The 23,552-nt window shown below is 36.6% G+C and overlaps 1 protein-coding gene across 4 annotated transcripts in view; it reads right to left on the bottom strand.

The window, feature by feature from the left end:
• LOC138752701 (putative leucine-rich repeat-containing protein DDB_G0290503) overlaps window positions 1–23,552 on the bottom strand; it is a 287,373-nt gene that overhangs the window by 220,125 nt on the left and 43,696 nt on the right. For all 4 annotated transcript variants that reach the window (XM_069915411.1, XM_069915412.1, XM_069915413.1 and 1 more), the window contains exons 2-3: window positions 14,373–14,531; window positions 14,208–14,291 (exon numbers count right to left, since the gene is read on the bottom strand). In XM_069915411.1, coding sequence (XP_069771512.1) covers window positions 14,208–14,291; window positions 14,373–14,531 — 243 coding nt within the window. The remainder of the gene's footprint in view (window positions 1–14,207; window positions 14,292–14,372; window positions 14,532–23,552) is intronic.

The raw sequence follows: 23,552 nt of genomic DNA on the forward strand, positions 1-23,552 counted from the left end.
TGAGAATCACACATCAACTACCAATCTCTGGCTTCTCCTGTATTGGCAATGTTGAATTCAGTTCACTACCTCATTATGAATACCAAGTGTTTGAACCTTCCTAACTAACTCCCAAGTGGCAGCTTGTCAAAGGCCTTAATACAGTCCATGTAGTCAAGATCTACAGCCTTTCCTTGATTAACACTCCTGGTAACCTCCTTGAAAAACTCTACAAGATCGGATAAACATGACCTACCACACACAAAAAGCCATGTTGACTATTCCTAATCAATCCCTGGCTATCCAAATACTTGTATAACCCATCTCTCAGAACATCTTCCAATAATTTACCAACTACTGACATCAGGCTCACCAGCTTATAATTTCCAAGGTTACTTCTGGAATCTTTTTTAAACAACAGAACCAATTGAGCTACTTGCCAATCCTCCGGCACCCCATCTGCGGCTGAGGACATTTAAAATATATCTGCCAGGCCACCTGCAATTTCCATACTAGCCTCCCTCAATGTCCAAGGGAATATCTTGTCAGGCCCTGGGGATTTGTTCACTCTTATTTACTTTCAGACAGCATCCACCTCCTCCTCTTTAATATGTTTGTTTTCCTTACTTCCCTAGACTTTTTTCCAGTTTCCTAAGTAAATAGTAATGAAGAAAACCCATTTAAGATCTCTCTAATCTCATCTGGCTCCATCTGTATTTTTAAAGCCATTTTCAGCAACTTAGAATCGTGTCACTCAGAAATGATGTTTTTGTGATAAAACCATTTTTCATTATATACAGTATATATTAATGCATCATAGATACGTAAAAGCTTTAGGCATCAGCAATTTAATAATTTTCCACAGGCTGTACAATTTCCAAATTGCTCTGGTATCCACTGTATTTATTTCCAAATTGCTCTGGTATCCACTGTATTTGTGTTGCTAGGCCAGTTGAGTTTTTGATCAGAATTAAACCCAAAAAATATTGATGATGAGGACCTCATCATAGATAATATCACTGACTGGACCAAAAAACTAACTGCTGGAGCAACTCAGTGAGTTGATCAGCATCCGTGGGAGAAAAAGAATAGAAGTTTTGGGTTGGAACTGGTCATCTATATGACTTTAATTATTAATGGAATACATAACCAAATCAAAAGGAAGAAGCTGTTAAATTTACTGAAGGAAGAAAAATTTGATATAGCTTTCGTGCAAGAAAACATCTAACTGAAGTGGAACACAAGAAATTAAAGAGAGATTGGATAAGACATGTAACAGCAGCATCATATAATTCAAAAGCCAGAGGAGTAGCTATATTAATCAATAAAAATGTACCAATCAAAATAAAAGAGGAAATAATAGATCCAGCAGGGAGGAATGTAATGATAAAATGTCAGATATATTCAGAATTTTGGAATTTACTCAATGTATATGCACCTAATGAAGAAGATCAAAAATTTATGCAAGATATCTTTTTGGAGATCGCAGATACGCAAGGGAATATACTAATAGGAGGGGATTTTAACCTTAATTTGGACTCAAACATGGATAAAACTGGAAAAAAAAGACTAACAGAAAGAACCAAGTAACCAAATTTATAATTAAATCGATGCAGGAAATGCAACTTTTAGATATATGGAGGAAACAACACCCAAAGGAAAAGGAATATTCATATTATTTGGGTAGACATAAAACATACTCAAGGAGAGACCTATTCCTGTTATCAGTCCACATTCAAGGAAGAGTTAAGAAAACGGAATATAAAGCTAGATTGTTATCGGATCACTCACCCCTGTTACTGGCAATAGAGCTAGAGGACATCCCACCAAGAATGTATAGATGGAGATTAAACTCCATGCTATTTAAAAGACAGGATTTTAGAGAATTCATTGAATGACAAATTAAAATATATTTTGAAATAAATACGGAATCAGTGAAAAATAAATTTATACTATGGGACGCAATGAAAGCATTCATCAGAGGACAGATAATAAGTTATGTAACTAACATGAAGAAGGACTACAATCAAGAAATAGAACAGTTGGAAAGGGAAACAACAAATACAGGAAAAGAATTAGCAATAAAGGAAGATACAACTAAAATAAGAGAATTGACAGACAAGAAAATAAAATATGAAACACTACAAACATATAAGGTGGAAAAGAACATAATGAAGACAAAACAGAAATATTATGAGCTAGGAGAAAAAACGCAAAATATACTAGTGTGGCAGCTTAAGACAGAACAAACTAAAAGAATGGTATTGGCATTAAGGAAAAAGGACAAACAAATTACATATAACCCAACGGAGATCAACAAAAGCTTAAGGGAATTCTACGAAAATTTATATCAAACTGAAAATGAAGGGAAAGAAGACAAAATAGATGAATTTCTAACTAAAATTGAACTACCGAAATTACAAACAGAGGAGCAAAATAAATTAATAAAACCATTTGAAATAGAAGAAATACAGGAGATATTAAAAAAACTACCGAACAATAAAACACTGGGAGAGGATGGACCTCCAATAGAATTCTATAAAACATTTAAAGACTTATTAATTCCTCCTCTCCTGGAAGTAATGAACCAGATTGAAAAAAACGCAAAACATACCAGATTCATGCAAAACAGCAATAATTACAGTAGTACCAAAGACAGGGAAAGATCCACTAACACCAGCATCGTATAGACCAATATTTCTACTTAACACAGATTATAAGATAATAGCTAAACTATTAGCAAACAGATTGGCTGACTGTGTACCAAAAATAGTTAAACTAGACCAAACTGGATTTATTAATAAAAGACGAACAACGGACAATATCTGTAAATTCATTAACTTAATCCATGCAGTACAAGGAAACAAAACTCCAACAGTAGCAGTTGCTTTAGATGCAGAGAAAGCCTTTGACAGAGTAGAATGGAATTATTTATTCAAAGTACTACAAAAATTCAACCTACCAGAGAAATATATTAATTGGATTAAAGCATTATATAAGGGAACATTGGCGAAAGTGACAGTAAATGGATATATATCAAACCAATTTAAATTAACCAGATCAACAAGGCAGGGATGTCCACTATTTCCCTCATTGTTCACGTTAGCTATAGAACCACTAGCAGAATTGATAAGAACAGAAAATAAAATAAGAGGGATAAAAATAAAAGAGAAGGAATATAAAATCAGTCTATTTGCAGATGATGTTATAATATACTTAACAGAACCAGAAATATCAATAAAAGAATTACATAAGAAATTGAAGGAATATGGAGAAGTATCGGGGTACAAGATCAATGCAAATAAAAGTGAAGCAATGCCAATGAATAATGTGGCTCACAAAGTTTAAGAAAGAATCACCATTTAGGTGGCAAACACAAGCAATTCGATACCTAGGTATACAACTAAATAATAATCTCGGCCATCTATATAAACTAAATTATCAGCCATTAATGAAAAAATTACAAGATGACTTAGAGCACTGGAAAATCTTACCACTAACACTGATAGGAAGGATAAACTGTATTAAAATGAACATCTTCCCAAGGATACAATACCTATTTCAATCATTACCAATTTACCTAACAGAGAAATTCTTCAAAGAGTTAAAGAAAATAATAAGGAAATTCTTATGGAAAGGGGGGAAACCCAGGATAGCACTAGATAAATTAACAGAATGGTACAAACAAGGGGGTTTACAGCTACCAAACTTTAAGAATTATTATAGAGCAGCGCAATTAAGATACCTATCAGATTTTTATCAAACAAGGGAAAAACCAGATTGGACCAGATTAGAGCTAGATCAAATAGGGGAGAAGATACCTGAACATATACTATATAACTGGGATGAAAAATTGGTGCAACGTAGGAATTCACCAGTATTGCACCATCTGCTCAACATTTGGAAGAAGATTCACGTAGAAAGGAATAAAATAAATGATCAACTACCAAAATTAATATTGACACAAAATCAACTAATCCCTTTCACAATAAATAGCCTTTCCTTCAGAGAATGGGAGAGAAAAGGGATCAAAAGAATAGAAAATTGTTTTTCGGGAAATAAATTATTATCTTTTGAACAAATAAAGGACAAATATAATATAACTCACGATACAAGGTTTGCATACCACCAACTGAAAACCTACTTGAAGGACAAATTGGGAAACAGTCTGAGGTTACCAGAAGGAAGCAATTTTGAATATGTGATTACAGACACAATGATAATTTAAAAAATTATAACAAACGTGTACATCAAACTGCAAGAAAAGGAGAACGAGGATACAAACTGTAAACCTAAACAAAAATAGGAACAAGATCTAAACATAAAGATAAAGAATGAAACATGGGAAAAGCTATGCTCCGGAACTATGAGAAATACAATAAACACGAGGTTATGCAAGATACAATATAATTGGTTACACAGGCTATACATCACACCCCAGAAGTTAAATAAATAGGACCCAACCGTATCAGACAGATGTTTTCACTGTAAAAAGGAAACGGGAACAACAATACATGCAATTTGGACATGTGAGAAAGTGAAAAAATTTTGGGAAGATCTAAACCAGATATTAAATAAAATCACAAAAACCAATATACCAAAAAATCCAGAGATCTTCCTTCTAAGTAATATAAGAAATAAAGAATTTGGACTCGATTTGGATGGAGCACAAAAAAGATTTATTATGATAGCCCTAGCTGTAGCAAAAAAATGTATTATGTCAACCTGGAAATTAGAAGACAACTTGAGAATACAACAATGGTACATAGAAATAAATAAATATATTCCATTAGAAAAAATAACATACAATTTAAGAAATAACATCACAATATTCGAACAAATATGGGAACCATACATGAAATACAATAGAGAAATCCTACCATGGAGCTCCACCACCTAAAATGACAGAAGGAGAAGACAACGAAAAGAACTGACTCAGTATATAAAAGTAAAAGATAAAAATTACTTGTTTATTTTTATTAAGTGACAACATTGTTTAACGGGTTTAATGTATCTTATAGATTGAACTTTGAATAAATGGGAAGAGGGTGAGGGAGGGAGGGAAGGGAGGGGGGAAAAATATTAAAGAGAAAAATATCTGTATGTATTTTGGTCAGTATGGTTTATAGAGTGAAACATTTTTTAAAATTAAAAAAAAGAATGAGATAGCAGTATAATGAGGACAGTGTGGGCTAGTAGAGCAATGTTTAATACATATATGTTGCATATATCAGGATGCTCGTTATCAACTACAGTTCAGCATTTAACACCATCATCCCCTCAAAATTGATCAGCAAACTCCAAGACCTGGAAATCAACACCCCAATGTGTACAATAATTGGATCCTGGATTTCCTCACCTCCAGACCACAATCAGTGAGGATTGGTAACAATATCTCCTCCACAATCTCCATTAGACTTGGACCACCATACGGTCATGTTCTTTTCCCCCTGGAGTACTCACTTTATACCTATGACTGTGTGGATCAGTACAACAATAACATCATCTACAAGTTTGCTGATGGTCCCATGGTAGTGGGTTATATAAAAAACCCAGTGAGTCAGCATACAGGAGAGAGATTGAGAACTTGGCGCTCCAACAAGAACAACCTTGCACTCATTGTCACCAATCCCAAGGAGCTGATTGTTGACATCAGAAAGTGAAAACCAGGGGTATATGATCAAGTGATCTTTGGGGAAATCAGTGGTGGAGAGGGTGAGCAAATTTAAGTTCCTGGGAGTCAATATTTCAGCAGATCCTTCCTGGATCCAACACGCTAATGGCATCATGAAGAAAGAGCATAGCAGGAGTTTGCGGATGATTGGTATGACATTGGAAACCCTGGCAAATTTCTCCAGATGCGTGGTGGAAAGTGTGCTGAGTGGCTGCATCACAGTCTGGTATGGAGACACCAATTCCCCTCAGCGTAAAGCCCTGTGAAAGGTAGTAGATATAGCCCAGGACACCACAGGCAACCCCCACCCCCACCACCCCCTCCATCAACAACATCTATAGGGAACACTGCAGTCAGAGATCAACAGCAATCATCAAGGATCCACACAACCCAACACTCCTCTGTTCTCGCTGCTACCATCAGGAAAGAGGTATAGCCACAAGACACACACTACCAGGTTCAGGAACAGCTACTACCCCTCTACCATCAGACTCCTCAAGAACAAACTCAATCAGGGACTTATCTAAGGACTCTTACTTTTGCACTTTATTAATTTTTTTTCTCTATATTACGCAGCCAGTTTGTTTGTTTACATGTGCACGCTCAGTCATTTTTTTTTTGCACTGCAAAGAAATGGTACTCTATTTTGCCCACAGGAAAAAAAATCTCAAGGTTGATATGTAGTCTCATAATAAATCTGAATCTGATAATCGTCAGATGAGGAAGTGGAAGTGTTTGGAAATTCTATCTTGCCCACAGGAAAAAAAAATCAAGGTTGATATGTAGTCTCACAATAAATCTGAATCTGATAATCGTCAGATGAGGAAGTGGAAGTGTTTGTTTGGCAGGAGCCAGGCAAAATGATTGAGAGGCAAGAGAAGAAAAAGGTTGAGGAAAATGAGTTATACAGGTTGGGGTTGGAGATGGCTAGAGGGGTGATTAAGTGGAGACACAGGCTACAAGTGCTATAATGGAAGTTATTCGGGGAAAGATGAAGAACCAATTGGACCAGATGGAACCGAAAGTGGGGAGGGGTGGATCATGTTGACGAAATGTGGGTGGAAGAGATAGTAAGCAACTCAGAAGAGAGTGGGGACATGTTCCCTGAAATATGAAAATTCTATGTTCCTTCTATTGCGTTGCAAATTGCCTAGGTAGAATATGAGATTCACACAAGAAGCATACCAAGTGGAGGACAGCAAAGGACACTGATGAAACATTTAATTTAAATAATCAAGTTTAAATCCCCTTTTGATGAGATGAGATTTATACTCAGATCTCAAGGCTGAGACATCTGAATTGAGAGTCAGACAACAAACTCTGCACCACCATTTCCAACAGCATCTCAGTTTCATAATGGAACTTCATTCTATTTGCAAAGAATCAATTCCCATGTAAGGAACAGAATTGGGGTAGCCCATCTAGTTTTTCTTATTTATCTCTTCTGAAAATGGCTCAACCAGGAATATGAGGAATGAAATTGATTTTTTGCCAATAACACAAAATGAATTCAAAGAGAACTGGTGGTCTGTTTTATATGCTTCCATTGTGGTCTCCTCTACATTGGAGCAGGGTTGCCAGATTTGGCACCTTTGGCACCAAACAGCAGAAATTTGGCACTGTCTTGAATTGGTTAGTGACAAAAAGTACCAATTGATGTCTTTTTGCCAGTTTTGGAAGATTTTTAGGCTCTTTTAGGTACTAGATGCAGACTGGGAGATCACTTCATTGAACTCCTCAACTCTGTCCACTGCAACAGTGGGGAACTCCCAGTGGCCACTGTGACAGAGTATATAGTTATACTTTTGGGAGATAAATTGGGAAAGGTTTGTTAGAATAGGTTAAATACAAACACTTTAAAACAGATCTTATTTGAAATATTGGAGCTCTGCTAATGCTTTTCATATCAGCTCCACTGCTTTTGCAAGAGCTTTGGAAAGTGATCAAGTGACATCACTAATGGATTGTTGTTTACAAAAGACAACAGATAAAAAATCTTGTCAGAGCTGCAGATAGTCTGGAAGATAATTTGTTGTCCTAAGGGTGTCATGTGGTTTTGCAAGCAGAGAGAGTCAAACAGGCTCTCTCTCAGAGATAGAGAGAGAGGGAGAGAGAGAGAGAGAGAGAGAGAGAGAGACAGACAGACAGACAGACAGACAGACAGACAGACAGACAGACAGACAGACAGACAGACAGACAGACACAGATCACTTGTACAGTGTTACAGCCAGCAGAAATGGCTGGGACTAGAACAGGACAAGCTGACAAGCTTGTGGAGAGCCCTTTTTGGAAGACAGCTTGGTCAAAGCCCTTGTGGTTCATGCAAGAAGAGAGGACTGGCTGTCTAATGTTTCACTTGGAATAAGAGAAACAAGAAGGAAATCTGTGGTGACCTGAAAGAAAGAGATTATCATCTGGAGAACCCTGACAAGGCAAGTTTCTTCGGCAAGACACTGAAGTGGCTGATGGAAGTCAATGTACAAAAAAAATCTCTCTCTGAAAACTGACAAGGATATTCCTGAGCATTATCCATTTGCCTTTCAAGCACCAAAGCCTGGTGAACTTTATAAATGTTAGATTCTGTGCACAGTATAAGAATTACCTGCAACCAATGAACTTAGAGAAATGAGAAGTGAAATTAGACTGTGATCCAAAGAACTTTTCTGAACTTACACACACATTACATACACGTGCACTTAGAATTAGAAGGGGGTTAAGTTAGGTTAAGTAAGTTAATAGTGATAAGTTAAAGTTTGATTCTATTTTCATGTTTAAAGATCATTAAAAGCAACTTTTGTTTTAGTAACCATTTGTGTTGGTGAATATTTATTGCTGCTGGGTTTTGGGGTTCTCTGGGCTCGTAACACCACCAATTTTAATTCCCCACCTCATTCCCTCGCTGACATGTCTATTCATGGTCTTGTGCACTGCCAAACTGAGACCACCCTAAAATTGGAAGAATAACACCTCATATTCCATATGGGCACCATCCAACCAGATGCAATTAACATTGCCCTTCGGTTTCTATTAGCATGTCCCCCCTCCCCATCTATTCCCATGTCTCCTTTCCTTGTCTCACTTTTCCCTCAGTCTTCTTTCCCCCAGCTCTGCATTCACAGAGTCAACCCTCCCTCACCCAATCCTGACCTTTTCTTTATCTTGTCGATCTACCTACGTCTAATTAACACCTTTTGTCTGATGGTCTGTACTCCTCCCCCTGCCCATTTATTTTAATTCAGCTACCTGCCTACTTTTCACTTGTGCCTTGAAGAAGGTCTCGGGACCAAAACATCAGTTATATATCTTTTATTGTGGATGCTGTGAGACCTGCTGAGTGTTTCCAGCATTTCTGTGTTTTTACCAATTACATTTTCTACTGACTTCCATGAAAAAGAATATCAGACACTCTGCATAAGAAGAAGCTGCTGATTTCTTATGAACCCTATGCACACTGGGAACTTAACTGAAGATGGAAAGGTCCATATCCATCTCCATTTAAGTTGCCAGGCCTACATCAGCAAATAAAAAGTGGCATAATAGCTGTTATGTTGTACACTTCCTTGGTAATTAAGGCTGCTACCTCTTTAAAAAATGCTTTTAAGCATTTTATGCATTCACATGAACACCACTCATTCTTGCCTCAATCTTTCTGGCAATATAATCATTTGTAATTCATCTTCCTGTTTATACCTTTCTTATTCCTGACAATGGACGATAGAACATAAAACCGTCATCTTCGATTGAAAGTAGAAAAAAAACCCACTAAGATACTATTACATTATTGACAAAAAAAATCAAGATGAAGAACAGATCTGTGGCTTGTATTTTTTTAAATTGCATATTTGATTTACATGACAAGATAGCATTTGATGCACACATGTTCCAAAACACGATGGATACGATCAGCAAAGTTATGAGCCAACAGTAATAACATGGAGCTAGTAAATGAAGATGTCTAGTGGAGTGAAGTGTTAATGCCATTCGAAAGCTTCACATTCATGTTTACTTTATTTCTGAGCAGAAATGACCATCACCAGCATTAATTACAGAGAGTATTAGTTACTTTCAGGATAATTACTGACTGATCTCCTCTGGCTAATACTTTGCTAGTACAAGCACTTATTTTTGTGCTGCAATGTTCTATGGTTATCATAATTACAGCTGTATCATAATACAGCAAAACTTGCATTATCTGGAATTGAACCAACTGGAAAATCAAACAGCTGGCAAAAAAGGGGAAATAAATAAATAGATTGAAATTCAGATTAATAAGACTGACCAGAGGGACTGGGCAGTTGGGTCCAGCAGGCGAGTGCTGAGACTTCATTGGACACTCACAGGTATGCCCCGCTGAACCAGCAATGCCCTTCAATGTGCATGCATTCTTTTTGTTATCGCCAGTTGCGTGATGAGTTGAGTTGTTATCGTGAGGAAGGTGAGCTGAGGGCCTGAATTGGGCACTGGCATGGAGGTGAGTCAGGTTGCGCTGAGGGACTGACCGGGACACTTGTGCGAGGTGTGTCGGGTTGCACCGAGGGCCTGACCGGGATACTAGGATGAAGAACCAGTCGATGCCACTTACCACTGGGAAGACTCTCCCAAAGTATCTCCCTATACCTGCCTAGTAAGAGTCTATATCTCTATTAATATTAGATATATTAGTAAGATTTATTTGTAAACTTGGGGGAGTGGGTTAATTATGATGGAGGCACGTTTAGTGTAGCAGCGAGTGAAACGCTGTACCAGTGCCATTAGCTGGGATTCAACTTTAAATATTTGTAAGTTCTGGGAATTACTTGATTAAAGTGAAGTTTACATAATTAAAGATGACAGTACTGATTTTTTTTTCAAATTACCTAATATTTTGCACTGTCTTTTGTCTTTTAAACGGTATATTCTTCATGCAGGTGTCTTAGTTAGGCATTGGAAGAGTGAGTCTCAGTCAACCAGAAAATTTGCATATTCAACATTCATGATCCCCATAGGTGCTGGATAATGGCGACTTTACTGTATACAGAAATTGCAAAGGAAGAGGAGCAGTAACAAATTAGAAAGCCATGTTCCCCTTGGGCCTCCTTGAAAACTCAACCAGTTAACGAATGGAGGTGAGGAGGTAAAGCAAGAAGTCTCAGCAAAGATTCCCCAACCCAAAATGTTTGACTGACATTTCCTATCCATGGATGCTGCCTGACATGCTGATCCCTTCTGCTTTTCATTGTTTGCTCATAGATTTCAGGACCTGCAATGAAGTTGTAGTATTCTAAAGGTCCTGGTAAATGAAACTCCAACCATCAATAGCCTTATAGATCACCCTCCATCTAATTCTGACCAACCCAGCATCCACATGGATGCAGTGAAGTTTTTACACACACCTTATGTGTGTAAAAGTTGCCCCTTGGGTCCTTTTTAAATCTTACCCTTTCAGCTAAACACTATCCCCTCAAGTTTTAGCCTCTCCTAACCTGGAGAAAAGAACGAATATTAACCTTATCTATACCTCTCATGATTTTGTATAATTTTGTTGTCACCTCACAGCCTCCAATATTCTGGGGGCAGAAAAAGTTCAAGCCTATCCAGCCTTTCCTTATAACTTGTTTTAGCCTTCCAGTCCCAATAACATCCTCATGAATAATTTAAATTTAGACATACAGCATAGTAGCAGGCCCTTCCAGCCCACAAGCCTGTGCCACCCAATTACACTCAATTAACCTGTATGTTATTTTGAAGGGTGAGAGGAAGTCCCTGGAGGAAACCCATGTAGAAACAAGGAGAAGGTAAAAGCTCCTTAAAGATAGTGCTGGATTCAAACCTGGGTTACTGGCATTGTTACAACTCGGCCCTAACCGCTATGTTAACCGTGCCGCCCATGGTTTTATCTATAATTTCCAGTTTAATGATGCCTTTCTTGTAACAAGGTAACCAGAACTACACATTGTATTCCCAAAGTGGCTTTACCAGTGTCTTGTTTTGCTGCAACAATGTTCTGAACAATGAAGACAAGGGTGCCAAATGCTGTCTTCACTATTCTGTCTATCTCTGTCACCACTTTCAGAAAACTATGTTCTTGGTCTTTCTACTCTACAACACTCCCCAGGACCTTAGCATTGATTGTCCTGGTTTGATCTGAATTAAAGCTCCATCTGCCATTCCTCAGTCCACTGACCCAGTTAATCAACATCCTGTTGTAATCTTAGATAACCTTCCTTATTGTCTGTGATCTTACTGACAATGCCACCGATATTCCTATCCAGATCATGAATATAAATGATGAAGTGCAGCAGACACAACTCCAATGCCCATAACATAGCACAGATTATAGTCCTCCATTGTGAAAAACAACTCTCCACTCCCACCCTGTTATGCTCCCGAGCAGCAATTGAGAGAAACATAAACAAATGAGAAGTTTATGCAAAATTTATTAACAAACTAACAATAATAGAATGAAGCCAATAAACTTGACATCTGAATACCAGCCTTAATGGCAATTCTATATGAACAACAGATTATTTATACGGCATATGTGGGGGAAAAAAAACCCAGACCATTACAGTCCAAGCTCAAATGCCCCAACAAAAAAAATCAGTAAATTCCCAAAAAAAAAACCCCCAAGTCAGTCATGTCAAGTTTGTCAGTCAAGATGGAACAGACAATAGACAATAGGAGCTGGAGTAGGCCCTTCGGCCCGTCGAGCCAGCACCGCCATTTTACAGATCATGGCTGATCACTACTATCAGTATTCCAGGCTTGGGAATATTGAGAAAAATTATGGTAAGGAAAGCAATAGGGAGGAAGAGTACGTAGTGGTTGCAAGTATGATCAAATTCTATGCTTACACATGCGTACTTTCTCAATCAGAAGAATGGAACGGATGAGAAGGAGATAACATGAGAGGAACATCAAAGGAGAAGGAACCATGCATTTCTATAATTCAGTCTCATCTTGTCTTGACCTCTTCAATAACCGACACACACTCACTTCTTAATGATAGCAAGGACAGGTAGCTGGGCCTGTTTCCCTTAATTCCTCTCTCAAGATAGATAATACATTGGTCTGCAGGAGAGGAAAATTTTTGTAGGTAGTAATGAATTCATGGGATGTGCCTACTCTCATGGTTGAATAGCTGGGGATATGTATAACCTATGAAATTAACATATACAGAAATGGCAAGAATGCAAAGACAAGGCTAATCTATACTCTGAATACAAATTGCAAGAGAATATAAAGATGTGTGATGGGGAATCATGCACTGAACATTCACTGAAAATAATGGTCCTATTTTTCTGCATTGCAGTTAGTTTGTTTACATTTCTTTCTTTACATGGGCATCATGCTACCACCAGAAACAACATGCACAGGGATCATGATCTCCAACCCTGTTCTAACAAGCTTCTGAAATGATCTGGATCAAATTATTATGAAGAGAATCATTTTCCTCCATTGCTATCCAGGTCTTTGTCTTGAAAAAGTGAAGAATGTTGAATGAGGAAAAATACAAAACTACATCTCGTAGTTTGAACACAAATTTTGATTAGTACAGTGAAACTGGAATTCAAGCAACTGACAATCTCAAGCACAGGTTAAAAAAAACTCAAGGAAAATAAATATTTTTTTTAAATTATAATAATTAAGAATAAATAAAAGTTTAAAACTGTAAAAGTAAATGTTCTCTGAAGTAACATACTTTGGTGAAGATAGGAGCAAATATTCAGCCAGCGGAGTGCCTTGGCCATGCTGTGCTTGTAGTAGCTGTGAATAAAGTTGTGTTTGAATAAAATGGCATCAATCAGAGCTGGTTGATGCCACTCACTGTTGGGGTGACTCTCTTAAAGTGTCTCCTTAACCCTGCTTAGTAAGAGTCTTTAAATTTATGAATATATTAAGTATATTAGTAAGGCTTTATCTGTAAACTTTAGGGAGAGATAGGCTAAACTATTATGGTTGCACAGTTAGCACAATGCTGTTACAGCGCTAGCGACCAGGGTTCAAATTTAAATTTTGTAAGTTACGGGAATTATCTGATTAAAATTAACTTTACATAATTAAGGACTACATACTGATTGTTTTTCAGATTACTTTACATTTTGCACTGTATTGTAAGAGTAAGTTTGACGCAACTGGAAAACTTGCTATCCGGCATTTACCAATCCTCGTAGGTGTCAGATATCAGGGGATTTACTGTATATACAAATTTGCCATTTTAGCATTAAACAAGTATAATTAAGATTGGTGTTAAACAGGAAAACTTGCAGACTCTGTGCCTGTAGTGCAAAATACAAAAGTGCTGGAGAAACTCAGGAGGTCACACAGCATCCATAGCAAGCAAACATATAACCAACATTTCGTGCCTGACCCCTTTGTCAAGTAGTGAGCAGAAAGCAGGCAGACGTTTACCTTTGCTTCTAATGGATGCTGTGTGACCTGCTGAGTTTCTCCAGCACTTTTGTGGTTTGGACGAATTAAGTATCTATCTAATATAGGTATGTTGACAGAATATAACTAGAACTATTAAAAATATCTGAATAAAAGCTGTATAAGCATAAAAAAGTAAGCTTGCCTCTTTTTCTGCTGTTTTGCATTTTTCATCTTGACTTAATTGCTTCATTTGCAGTTTATGGATAATGTCTTCCTTACAAAACACCTGCAGATTTAAAAATTGAAAATGCTGACAGATCTTTAGGTAGATTTGTATGAATGTTTCTTGAACAAGTCGATAAATTACCTCTTTTGAAAGAATATCATGTTCACTCTGCGCAGTAATTATCCAAGCATCAAGTCGGGCTTGTAAACGTCCATTCTCCTCCACTGTTTTATTGTATTGGCACTGAAGTTGTTTCATTTGATCTTTCAGTTCAATAATGGTGATTTTCTCATTTTGAACCTTCATTTATGAAAAGATATTATAATAATTATTTTAAAAGGACACATATCTGTAATAGATAAACCTTACCAATTTGATTTTTGAAAGCATAACTAAATAATTAACAGTAAGAGAAATTTACAAACTTACTCTGTATTAATGTTTAAATAACAACTTAGCATAGGTCCCATGTTATAACAGCCAGAATGACCAAAATATTCTATTGCTAGAACTAAATTGAGTCAAATTTAAGCTAATTATGAAATCAGAAACAATTTTTAAAAATGAGCTAAATTTGGTTAACACTGATTTTTATGATTTATCAACAAATTTAATAAAATTTGAAATAAAAACATGTACTGCCTATTAATAATTCAATAACTTTGACATATGAACAGTTTGATTCTTTATAAATAGCTTTGTTCATCTTTTAACTTTCCAACATTCCAAGCACCAAGTAGAAATGTAATATTCTAATATGGCAACAAATATACAGTGCCAGTCATCTAACTCCATCACAGATGATTCTCATTTCAAAATCCCATCAGCATTCATATCACAGCTCACAGCATCTTTCAATCTATCTCACCCATTCTTGACCTGCTCGTCTATGTTTCTGCCTCTATTCCCACCCTGTTTGCTTATTGTTTATGATGAGTTCCAGAACTATTTCCTTCATTCTTGGTCAACAGAGGAGTGTTGCTTTTCAAGTGACCTTTATAAAAGGAATACATAAAAATATCAACAATATAATTGCAGAAAATCTCCTCAGAAGAATATCTTTGTTTCTTCTCATTGGAGAGGAAGATTTTAAAAAATCAATTTTGGCCCGGACAGAACCTGGAGCTAAAGGGCTGGACACATATGTGACTGATTAAGGGCCAAAATGTTCTCTTCTAACAGTGAAACTAATGGTGTAAATGTGAATAGCTAAAAGCTCCTTTCCATGTTGCTTTGATAACTTTATATAAACCTATCTCATATTTGGTTTCCCATTCAATTGCTTGAGTGACATACATATCATTTTGTTGCATGGTAAATATGCAGTAAGTGTACGATTCAATTGCTAATTCAAATTAATGTTTAATGTCATGATAAAATTGAAAGAATATTTAATACATACATACATACATAGTGTGTGTGTGTGTGTGTGTGTGAGAGAGAGAGAGAGAGTGTGCATGCGCGCGCATATCTTCCTTTGTCTATTCAATGTTTCTTTCTATCATTTATACTTCATCTGTGCTTGATTTCATGTGGAATTCACCCACACACACTTTCATTTCATTTTCCGAATCTCACTATTTTTCAAACCCGAGTGGTTAAGTGATGCATTTAGTTGCTTGTCGATACTGGTTCCAGATGGCCACTTTGCCTTGTTCCGACATTATCAGCTCATACTCTCAAGAACTTGCCACATAAAAAATGGTAAAACATAAAAGTGTATGGACTTTATAACTTATAGCAGATGCAATTAGATGCCTTGCCACATTAAAATCTAAGTCAAAGAAAATTTATAAGGGAAGATTTTTAGCCAGCACTTGATAATGTCCTACATGTAGATTTAAGGGAAGATTAAAATATAATAATGCCAAAGAGAATACAATTTTGTGAACTCCTCAGTTAGATGGATGAATATAGAAAAACAACAGTGATATATAGGGCTTCATGTTTTCAATTTACATAGGTGATTGGGAGAGCAGGATGGAGAGTGGTAAAAAAGAAGCTGCAAAGGAAAGCCATCACTTTGAGGTAGGCTTCAGTTACTTCAGAGGTCAGCAGCAATCTGACTGCTTTGGCTCTAAATAGAAAATCTTGGGTCCCTCTGCCTGTAAGGTGACTTCAGAACAATGGTATCTTGGAGTTATTCAACTCAGACCCAGTGTGGGAGTCTATCCTTGTGGGTTAGTGCTCATGTCAAGAAAATTACATGGAAATCTGGGCTTTACAAATTTATTTCAAGTAGAACAGACAATTTTCCATTTAAATGGTTTGGTGGGTAGGAGGATCTGACGTCTAATAGGAAGCATCCCTCCAATTAGTTTGACAGAGAATTGCTAGCAACTCCACTCCTCACACTTCCTTTTCCTTGCAGTCAATCAGTGAGAACTGGTTAGGTCATGCCATCGACCCATTTACAAGTTTCACCTCATTTTGTTTATGCTCAGAGTAGTTAAGATGATAAAATTAATTTATGTTAAAAAAATTGCAGAAATTTAGTCTTGACATGGTATAGGATGATTTCTCATCAATTTTCAACAATTTATTGAAAATATTTTTATTGTTCGTAAGTAACATTTGGGATAGAGAAAATTTGCGAGCAATGTGATGTCAATAATCTTCAGAATCCGAAAAGAAATTACTTGCATTTTTTTAAAAAAACTAATTCCTATGGTTCTTGACTCATTGGCAAATTCTTCCCAAGGTACAGGGTCGAAATTGATCCTCCACATCTGTCAAACATATCATGGAACAAAATATGCCTCTTCCACTCTACTCCACAAATTTAGTTCCCAATTTTAATGAAAAACTAATTTCAGAAGCAGAAAACCAAGTATATAAGGTACAATCTTGTAAGTTTAAGTAAGTGACTGAAGACAAAAGAATCCCAAAATTTGAATCTTCCAAACACATATATGAATTAGGAACAAGAGTAGGTAACATGGCCTCTTTAAATCTCCACTATTTAATTTAATCAAGTCTAATATGATTGTAATTTCAACCCCATATTTTCATCTTCCCATGGAAACATTTCCATTGCTTCCACTGTTCTTTCAGGAGGAAAGTTCCACAGACTCACAACATCCTGAGTGAGACAGCAAAATAATCGCATCCCTGTCATAAATAGTTGGATCCAGATTCTCCCTCAGCAGGTCACATCCTCTCAAAATGAACACTGCCAAGATTCATTGTTTCCAATCCCGGTCTGTACACACGTTAGGGCAGACACCAGCCTAGCTTGTTCAACCTTCTCATATTCTAGGTATTCATCTTACAAACCTTCTCTGAACTGCTTCCAATGGATTCACATCCTTCCATTTGTAAGAAATGTGTAAACAAGATGTGGGCCAAAGTTAAGGTGGTAGCAAAGAAGCACTGGGGAAATTAATTTTCTTAATTTAATACAAAGAAGCAATTTATATGAAAACACGGAGCTCTGGGTTCAGTTTGGTGCATTAAATTGGTCCATTACTGACAACTTCGCGAGCATTGGGTATTTTTGGATAAAATTAGAAATAGTCACCTGGTAGAGGTCATATTTTCAGGTGTCAAAGTGCATAAATTGCACCATTATAAACAACCTAGAAATCCTAAGGTATTTTTGGTTTAAAAAAGAAAATGGAAATAATTCACCAGCTAGAGGTCATATTTTTCAAGGGTTCCTTTCATTGTCAAGTAATAATGTATAAAAAATATAACATACATGATACACTTCAAATTTTGTCTGCTGTAAAGCAAATTCAGGTAATAATGTCACAATCCCACACCTTCTCTCTTCTCTCTGGATATTCTTATCCCCACTCTGTTCTCCACTCAATTCCTTCTCTTCCCAAATTCTTGGTACATTTTCTTAAATAAGTTAAACAATGATCTTTTAAAATGCCAAATCCCATTTTAATTTTTGCAATTCATAATTCAAATCATTAATGATATATTAAACAATAAAAATTAAATGTGTGTTCTTTTGAAAATGTCATGAAATATCCTACTGAATGTATATCATAGTCACATGGGTTGAACAGTTGTTGATAGTCATATTAAAGCACAGCTGCATATAATGTGATCTTGCATCATGTGCTGCCATCACAAATGCTGCAGATTTATAAACATGGAAAAGGAACATCCCTGAAGAAAATGAAGGCTTGCACTTTTGGAATATTATTCCCTTTCCTAAAGCATATATTTAGATTACAGTTTGCCATATAAAAATATTTATAATCAAACTTCATTTATATTCATTATGTCATCCTTTTATATGTTAATATTATTTTAAAAAGTTAAATCCTTTTGGAAAATTCAGACACATTAACTCAATCCTTGAGCTTCATTTTCTTTTCCTTAATGGCTGCATACAAACAGACACATAAATCAAATATTCAGGCCTTAATAGGTTAAAATGTATTTCACAAATGTCCTTAGATACAGGATAAAGGCACAGCAGATCAAATATAAATAAAATTATTATGCTGGCTACTGACCTAATTATGCTGGAAGACTAAAATCAAAGTATGATGAGTGCAGCTTTTAAGTCTCTGCATTATACAAACCATATGTAGAATCCATTTTATCAGAAGTCAGAAGGGCAATATTTTCCTTAAAATTACATATTCTCATGCAAAAACCGGATGGTCTTTATTGATGGACAGTGTCGTAAAGCCATCACCGTGTTTATAGACATTTAATTGAAGACAGCATAAAACGATAAACTAAGAAACATGCATGGTTGACTCCTCCAATTCAAACCATAAATCATACTGATGTTCAGACAAGTCTCCCAGCCACAAATTCTGATGATAGATGAACCATTTAACTTTGATTTTTGAAAGCAATGAGCTTGCTAGCAATACCTCACACTGACTAATACCACATATGGTCATGCAAGAACTCATCAGAAATACATTTTTTGTTTTGTAGTTGCTAAAAGAGCATGCAATAATATATGAATGCATTTAGGTAGGTCTAATTTTTTATGAACTTTAAATCTTTTTCTACTTAAAGAATACCAAATATTATCTGAGCGAGCCAAAAGATTTTTTTATTTTACATTTTTTTTAAATTTAGTCATACAGCATGGTGACAGTCCATTTCGGACCAGGATCCCATGCCGCCCAATTAACCTACACACCCCCAGTACGTTTTGAAACAGTGGGAGGAAACTAGAGTCCCTGAGGAAACCCATGCAGACGCAGGGAGAACATACAAACTCCTTTTAGACAGCGCGGAATTCGAACCCTGGTCCTGATGGCTGGCACTGTAAAGGTGTTGCACTAATCGCTACGCCAACCTGCCTTATTGCATCTCTCATGCCAAAGACATTTTTGCATTTGTTTATTTAAGATTGGCAAACTAAAATATACTAAATACATGTTCAAGTGCTTTGTGAGTGCGTGCAGCAGAGCATTCAAGGAAATTTTGTGCAAGATTTTAAATAAAATTCCATTTAATAGACCAGAGATTCCAGGTGGTGGCTCTCTCTGACAGCCCCAGTCCTAAAACCAATAGGGGATTCAATAATAAAGCATTATAATACAGGCCAAAAGCAGCTGCTTACCCTCTCTGGGGACTTATTTAACAGTGCAATGTAATGCCTGACTTTGAGCCTTGTTAGTAGGCAGTTTGTGTGGCTTCACTTGCAGAACAAACATAGAGCACTGAAAATCATTAATTCAACTAGGTTCAATAGGATTCTTAGAAATCCTTTTCTCCAGTTTTGAAAACATGTCCCTTTCCTCTCCAACTTTAGAAAATTATGTTTCCAGCAGATAAATTTCAGTGATCATTTTTTCCTTTGCTTTAATTATTTCTACACTTACATCCTCCCCCACCTTAGATTTAATAATAATTAGATATAATTTTCAAATCTGGTTACTAAAAAATGCATAACCACGGAAGAATGAAAACATCTTCTTGCTTAAAACTGAGCTTTCATGAAAAATTATGTGGATAACATAAGCAAAATAATTCAAAAATTTAATTCCACAGACCATTTTTAGAAAACACATTATTCAGCCAGTTTAAGTGTTATCTGATTAGCTATGTTCAAATCAGGCTACATCCCCTCTTGTTCATGTTTGGTATCATCCAGCTATAATAAATGAAAAAGCAGTGATATTTAGATGGATGAGCTATGCACCTGGAAGAGAAAACCACCAAACAACGACCTAAAGCGATCCCCTGTATTCACATGCTTGATCTAATTCTTTAATTAGAGCCATTAATCAATGAGTATGAGATATAAGACTTCAGAAGGGCTGATGACATGACACCTTGCCACCTGTCAAAATTACAGCTTTTTCATGCACCATCCCTCAAATAGTTATTTTCTAAAAGCCTGGTTGCATTTCACAATTCATTATTTACAGTAAAACCCTCTACCAACTCAAACCTTTCTTGATGAACCTATGTGCAACAAGCATTTTATTTCATATTCATTAAATAATTGTGCCTCAAACTAAACTCCAAGATTGTAAACTAAGTCCTTGTGACTCTTCATGAAACATGATTTTGTTCCAGTACCACATATTACAGAAACATGACTGGCATTGTGAGTTAAGAGTCATTTCTTCAGCATATTGCCAGCATAACCTACAGAGTCAAGATTTCCTAATTATTAAAATAGTTTATTAAAATTGCAGCTTCTACCCTTCTGATGATTGGGACATCTTCCAAGACAGCTTGTGAAGAAAATATTCCATCAAGACTGCTATCTTTTAACCCTAAAGCAAGTCTCGTTTAAAAATGAACGAAAAAAAATCATGATTTAGTTTATACAAAAAAGCATAAATAGAAATTATGATTTGTGTGCGCTGTACGCTTATATTAATATTTTAATTAAACTATTGGCAGGAGGAAATATTCTTCCTTAGTTATTTGAATGTTGTCACCCAAATTTCATTAATTTCAGTATGTGCATTAATTTTAACCACCAGGCCCAGTTCAATAATTGATTATCATACAAATGGTCATCCTTCGGAAAGGGTAAGGAGTTTTTTCCAGTGTTCCGATAATTTTCCCCCCCACCTCAATCATCATCTCTAAAACCTTATCCTTATTTCAGTGTTGCTTCCAAACACAGTTGCTGGATTTTCTAAATGAACAGTGGCCTAAGGAAGTATTCATTGGCTATTAAGCAGTTCAAAATATCCCATGATTACAATACACTGCATAAATCAGTTGGTGAAAGACATTGGGGTAATATATGAGCATGGTTAGAGGATTAGATAACTAACAAAAAAAAACTGAAGGTAGGAATAGATGGGTCATTTTCAGGCTGACAAGCTGTAACTAGTACGATGCTACATGGCTCGGTGCTGAGTCTCCATTATTTACAATCCATTAATGACATATGAAGGGGCCATGTGTATTATAGTCAAATTTCATCATAATGTTAGAATGCAAATCCAATGAGGAAAGTAAATGGAATGCTGACCTTTGTTGCACAGTGGTTGGAGAGTTAAAGAAGGAAACCATTTCAGAACTTGGGTAACGGCACACTCAGTCCACTGTGTATAATTTATCTCCCATTGTTTAATGGGGAATGCATTTACAATGGAAATGGATCTAAGAAGGTTCAGTGGATTGATTCTTGGGATGATTAGACTGTTTATGAGAGCTTAAGCAGGATGCGGCTACTGTACATTCATATAAATGTACGCGCCGCTTAACGTTTTGGGCAACATACAACTGCATAAACATCCATTGTCCCATAAGGTTATAATAGTTCAGAAATCCCGATCGGAGAATGGGACATAGTGGAAGTAACCGGATGTATGCAACAACTTCCCACACACGTGTATCTCATGTCTTTTGTAGGTACTGTACATAGAGGACACTGTTTCTCCAGCATTTTTACTTCAACCAGGGTGTCGACAGGTTTTCGTGATTTACTGTACTTTCTATCTGCAGCAAAACCAATTCTAGTGATAGCAGCAACAAGAGGCAAAGGAGAAGTATTGATTTGGAAGTGAAACGAAAGGTTATTAAACACAAAAGTGGAAAAACAGCAAATGCTATTGCTCACAATTTAGGCATGTCGCCCTCGACAATCATGGTGATCGTCAAAAACAAAGAAAAAATTCTCAAATCGCTTAAGGATCAGCTCCACTGAAAGCTACAAGACTACCAAAAATGCAAGAGGAACCTATAACATATATGGAAAAATTGCTAATGACGTGGATTGATGACCAGGCACAAAAGCGATTCCCTCTCAGCATGCTGACGATCACTGCTAAGGCACGAAGTTTGTTCCAGATGCTTAAAAAAAAAGCAGGACCAGACTACGATATCGTAGTGCTAACCTCTGGGTGATTCAGGTGCTTCAAACAACATTTTTCATTTCACAATGTGAAAGGGAGTGGTGAGGGTTAAAGTGCTGATGCAAAGGCAGCAGAAGAATTTGTTGAAACCTTCGAGAAACTAATTGTAGAGGGAGGTTATTTTCCCCAGCATTTTTTTTTAATGAATGAAATCACCTTATACTGGAAGTGAATGTCTGAAAGGACCTTCATCTATAAGGAGGGAAGTAAATGTCAGGCTTTAAGGCTTTTAAAGACAGTGTGACAGTGCTGTTAGGAGACAATGTTGCTGGCTACAAGTTGAAGCCATTTCTTATTTGGCATAATGAAAACCTAGGGCTTTCATAAACATTAATAAACACACCTTACCATTACAGGAGCAATAAAAAGTACTGGATGACACAAATGCTGTTTCAGGATGCCCTTCTCGATTGCTATGCGCGTGAAATGGAGAAGTACTGCTTTGAAGAAGGTGTACCTTACAAGATTTTGATAATTATAAACAATGCTCCAGAACTTCCCCCTTTCATTGATGACCTCCACCCCAACATCAAAGTGGTGTTCCTCCCATCAAACTCCACCTCTTTCATCCAGCCAATGGACCAAGGGGTTATTGCAGCATTCAAGGCCTACTACCTGAGGATGACCTTTGCTGAAGCTGTTGGTGCAACTGATGATACTGACAAGACACTGATGCAGTTCTAGAAGGAGTTCAACATTTTTCACTGCATAAAGAACCTTGCTTGGGCCTGGGATGATGTGACCAAAGAGTGCATGAATGGTATTTGGAAAAAAAATACTGAAGTTGTATGTACATGACTTCAAGGGATTTGAAAAAGATGATGAGATTGCAAGGATTAATAGAGATGTTGTTGACATGGTAAACAACTAGACATTGATGATGAGGATATTGAAGAAATCCTAGAGGTGGTTCTTGAGGAACTAACAAATGAAGAGTTTCTGGAGCAAGGGCAAGAGTGAATAGCTGAAGAAGAGGCAAGGGAAAAGGGAATTGTAGAAATTGCAGAAA

The sequence above is a fragment of the Narcine bancroftii genome, chromosome 2, assembly GCF_036971445.1.
Source record: "Narcine bancroftii isolate sNarBan1 chromosome 2, sNarBan1.hap1, whole genome shotgun sequence".
NCBI lineage: Eukaryota > Metazoa > Chordata > Chondrichthyes > Torpediniformes > Narcinidae > Narcine > Narcine bancroftii.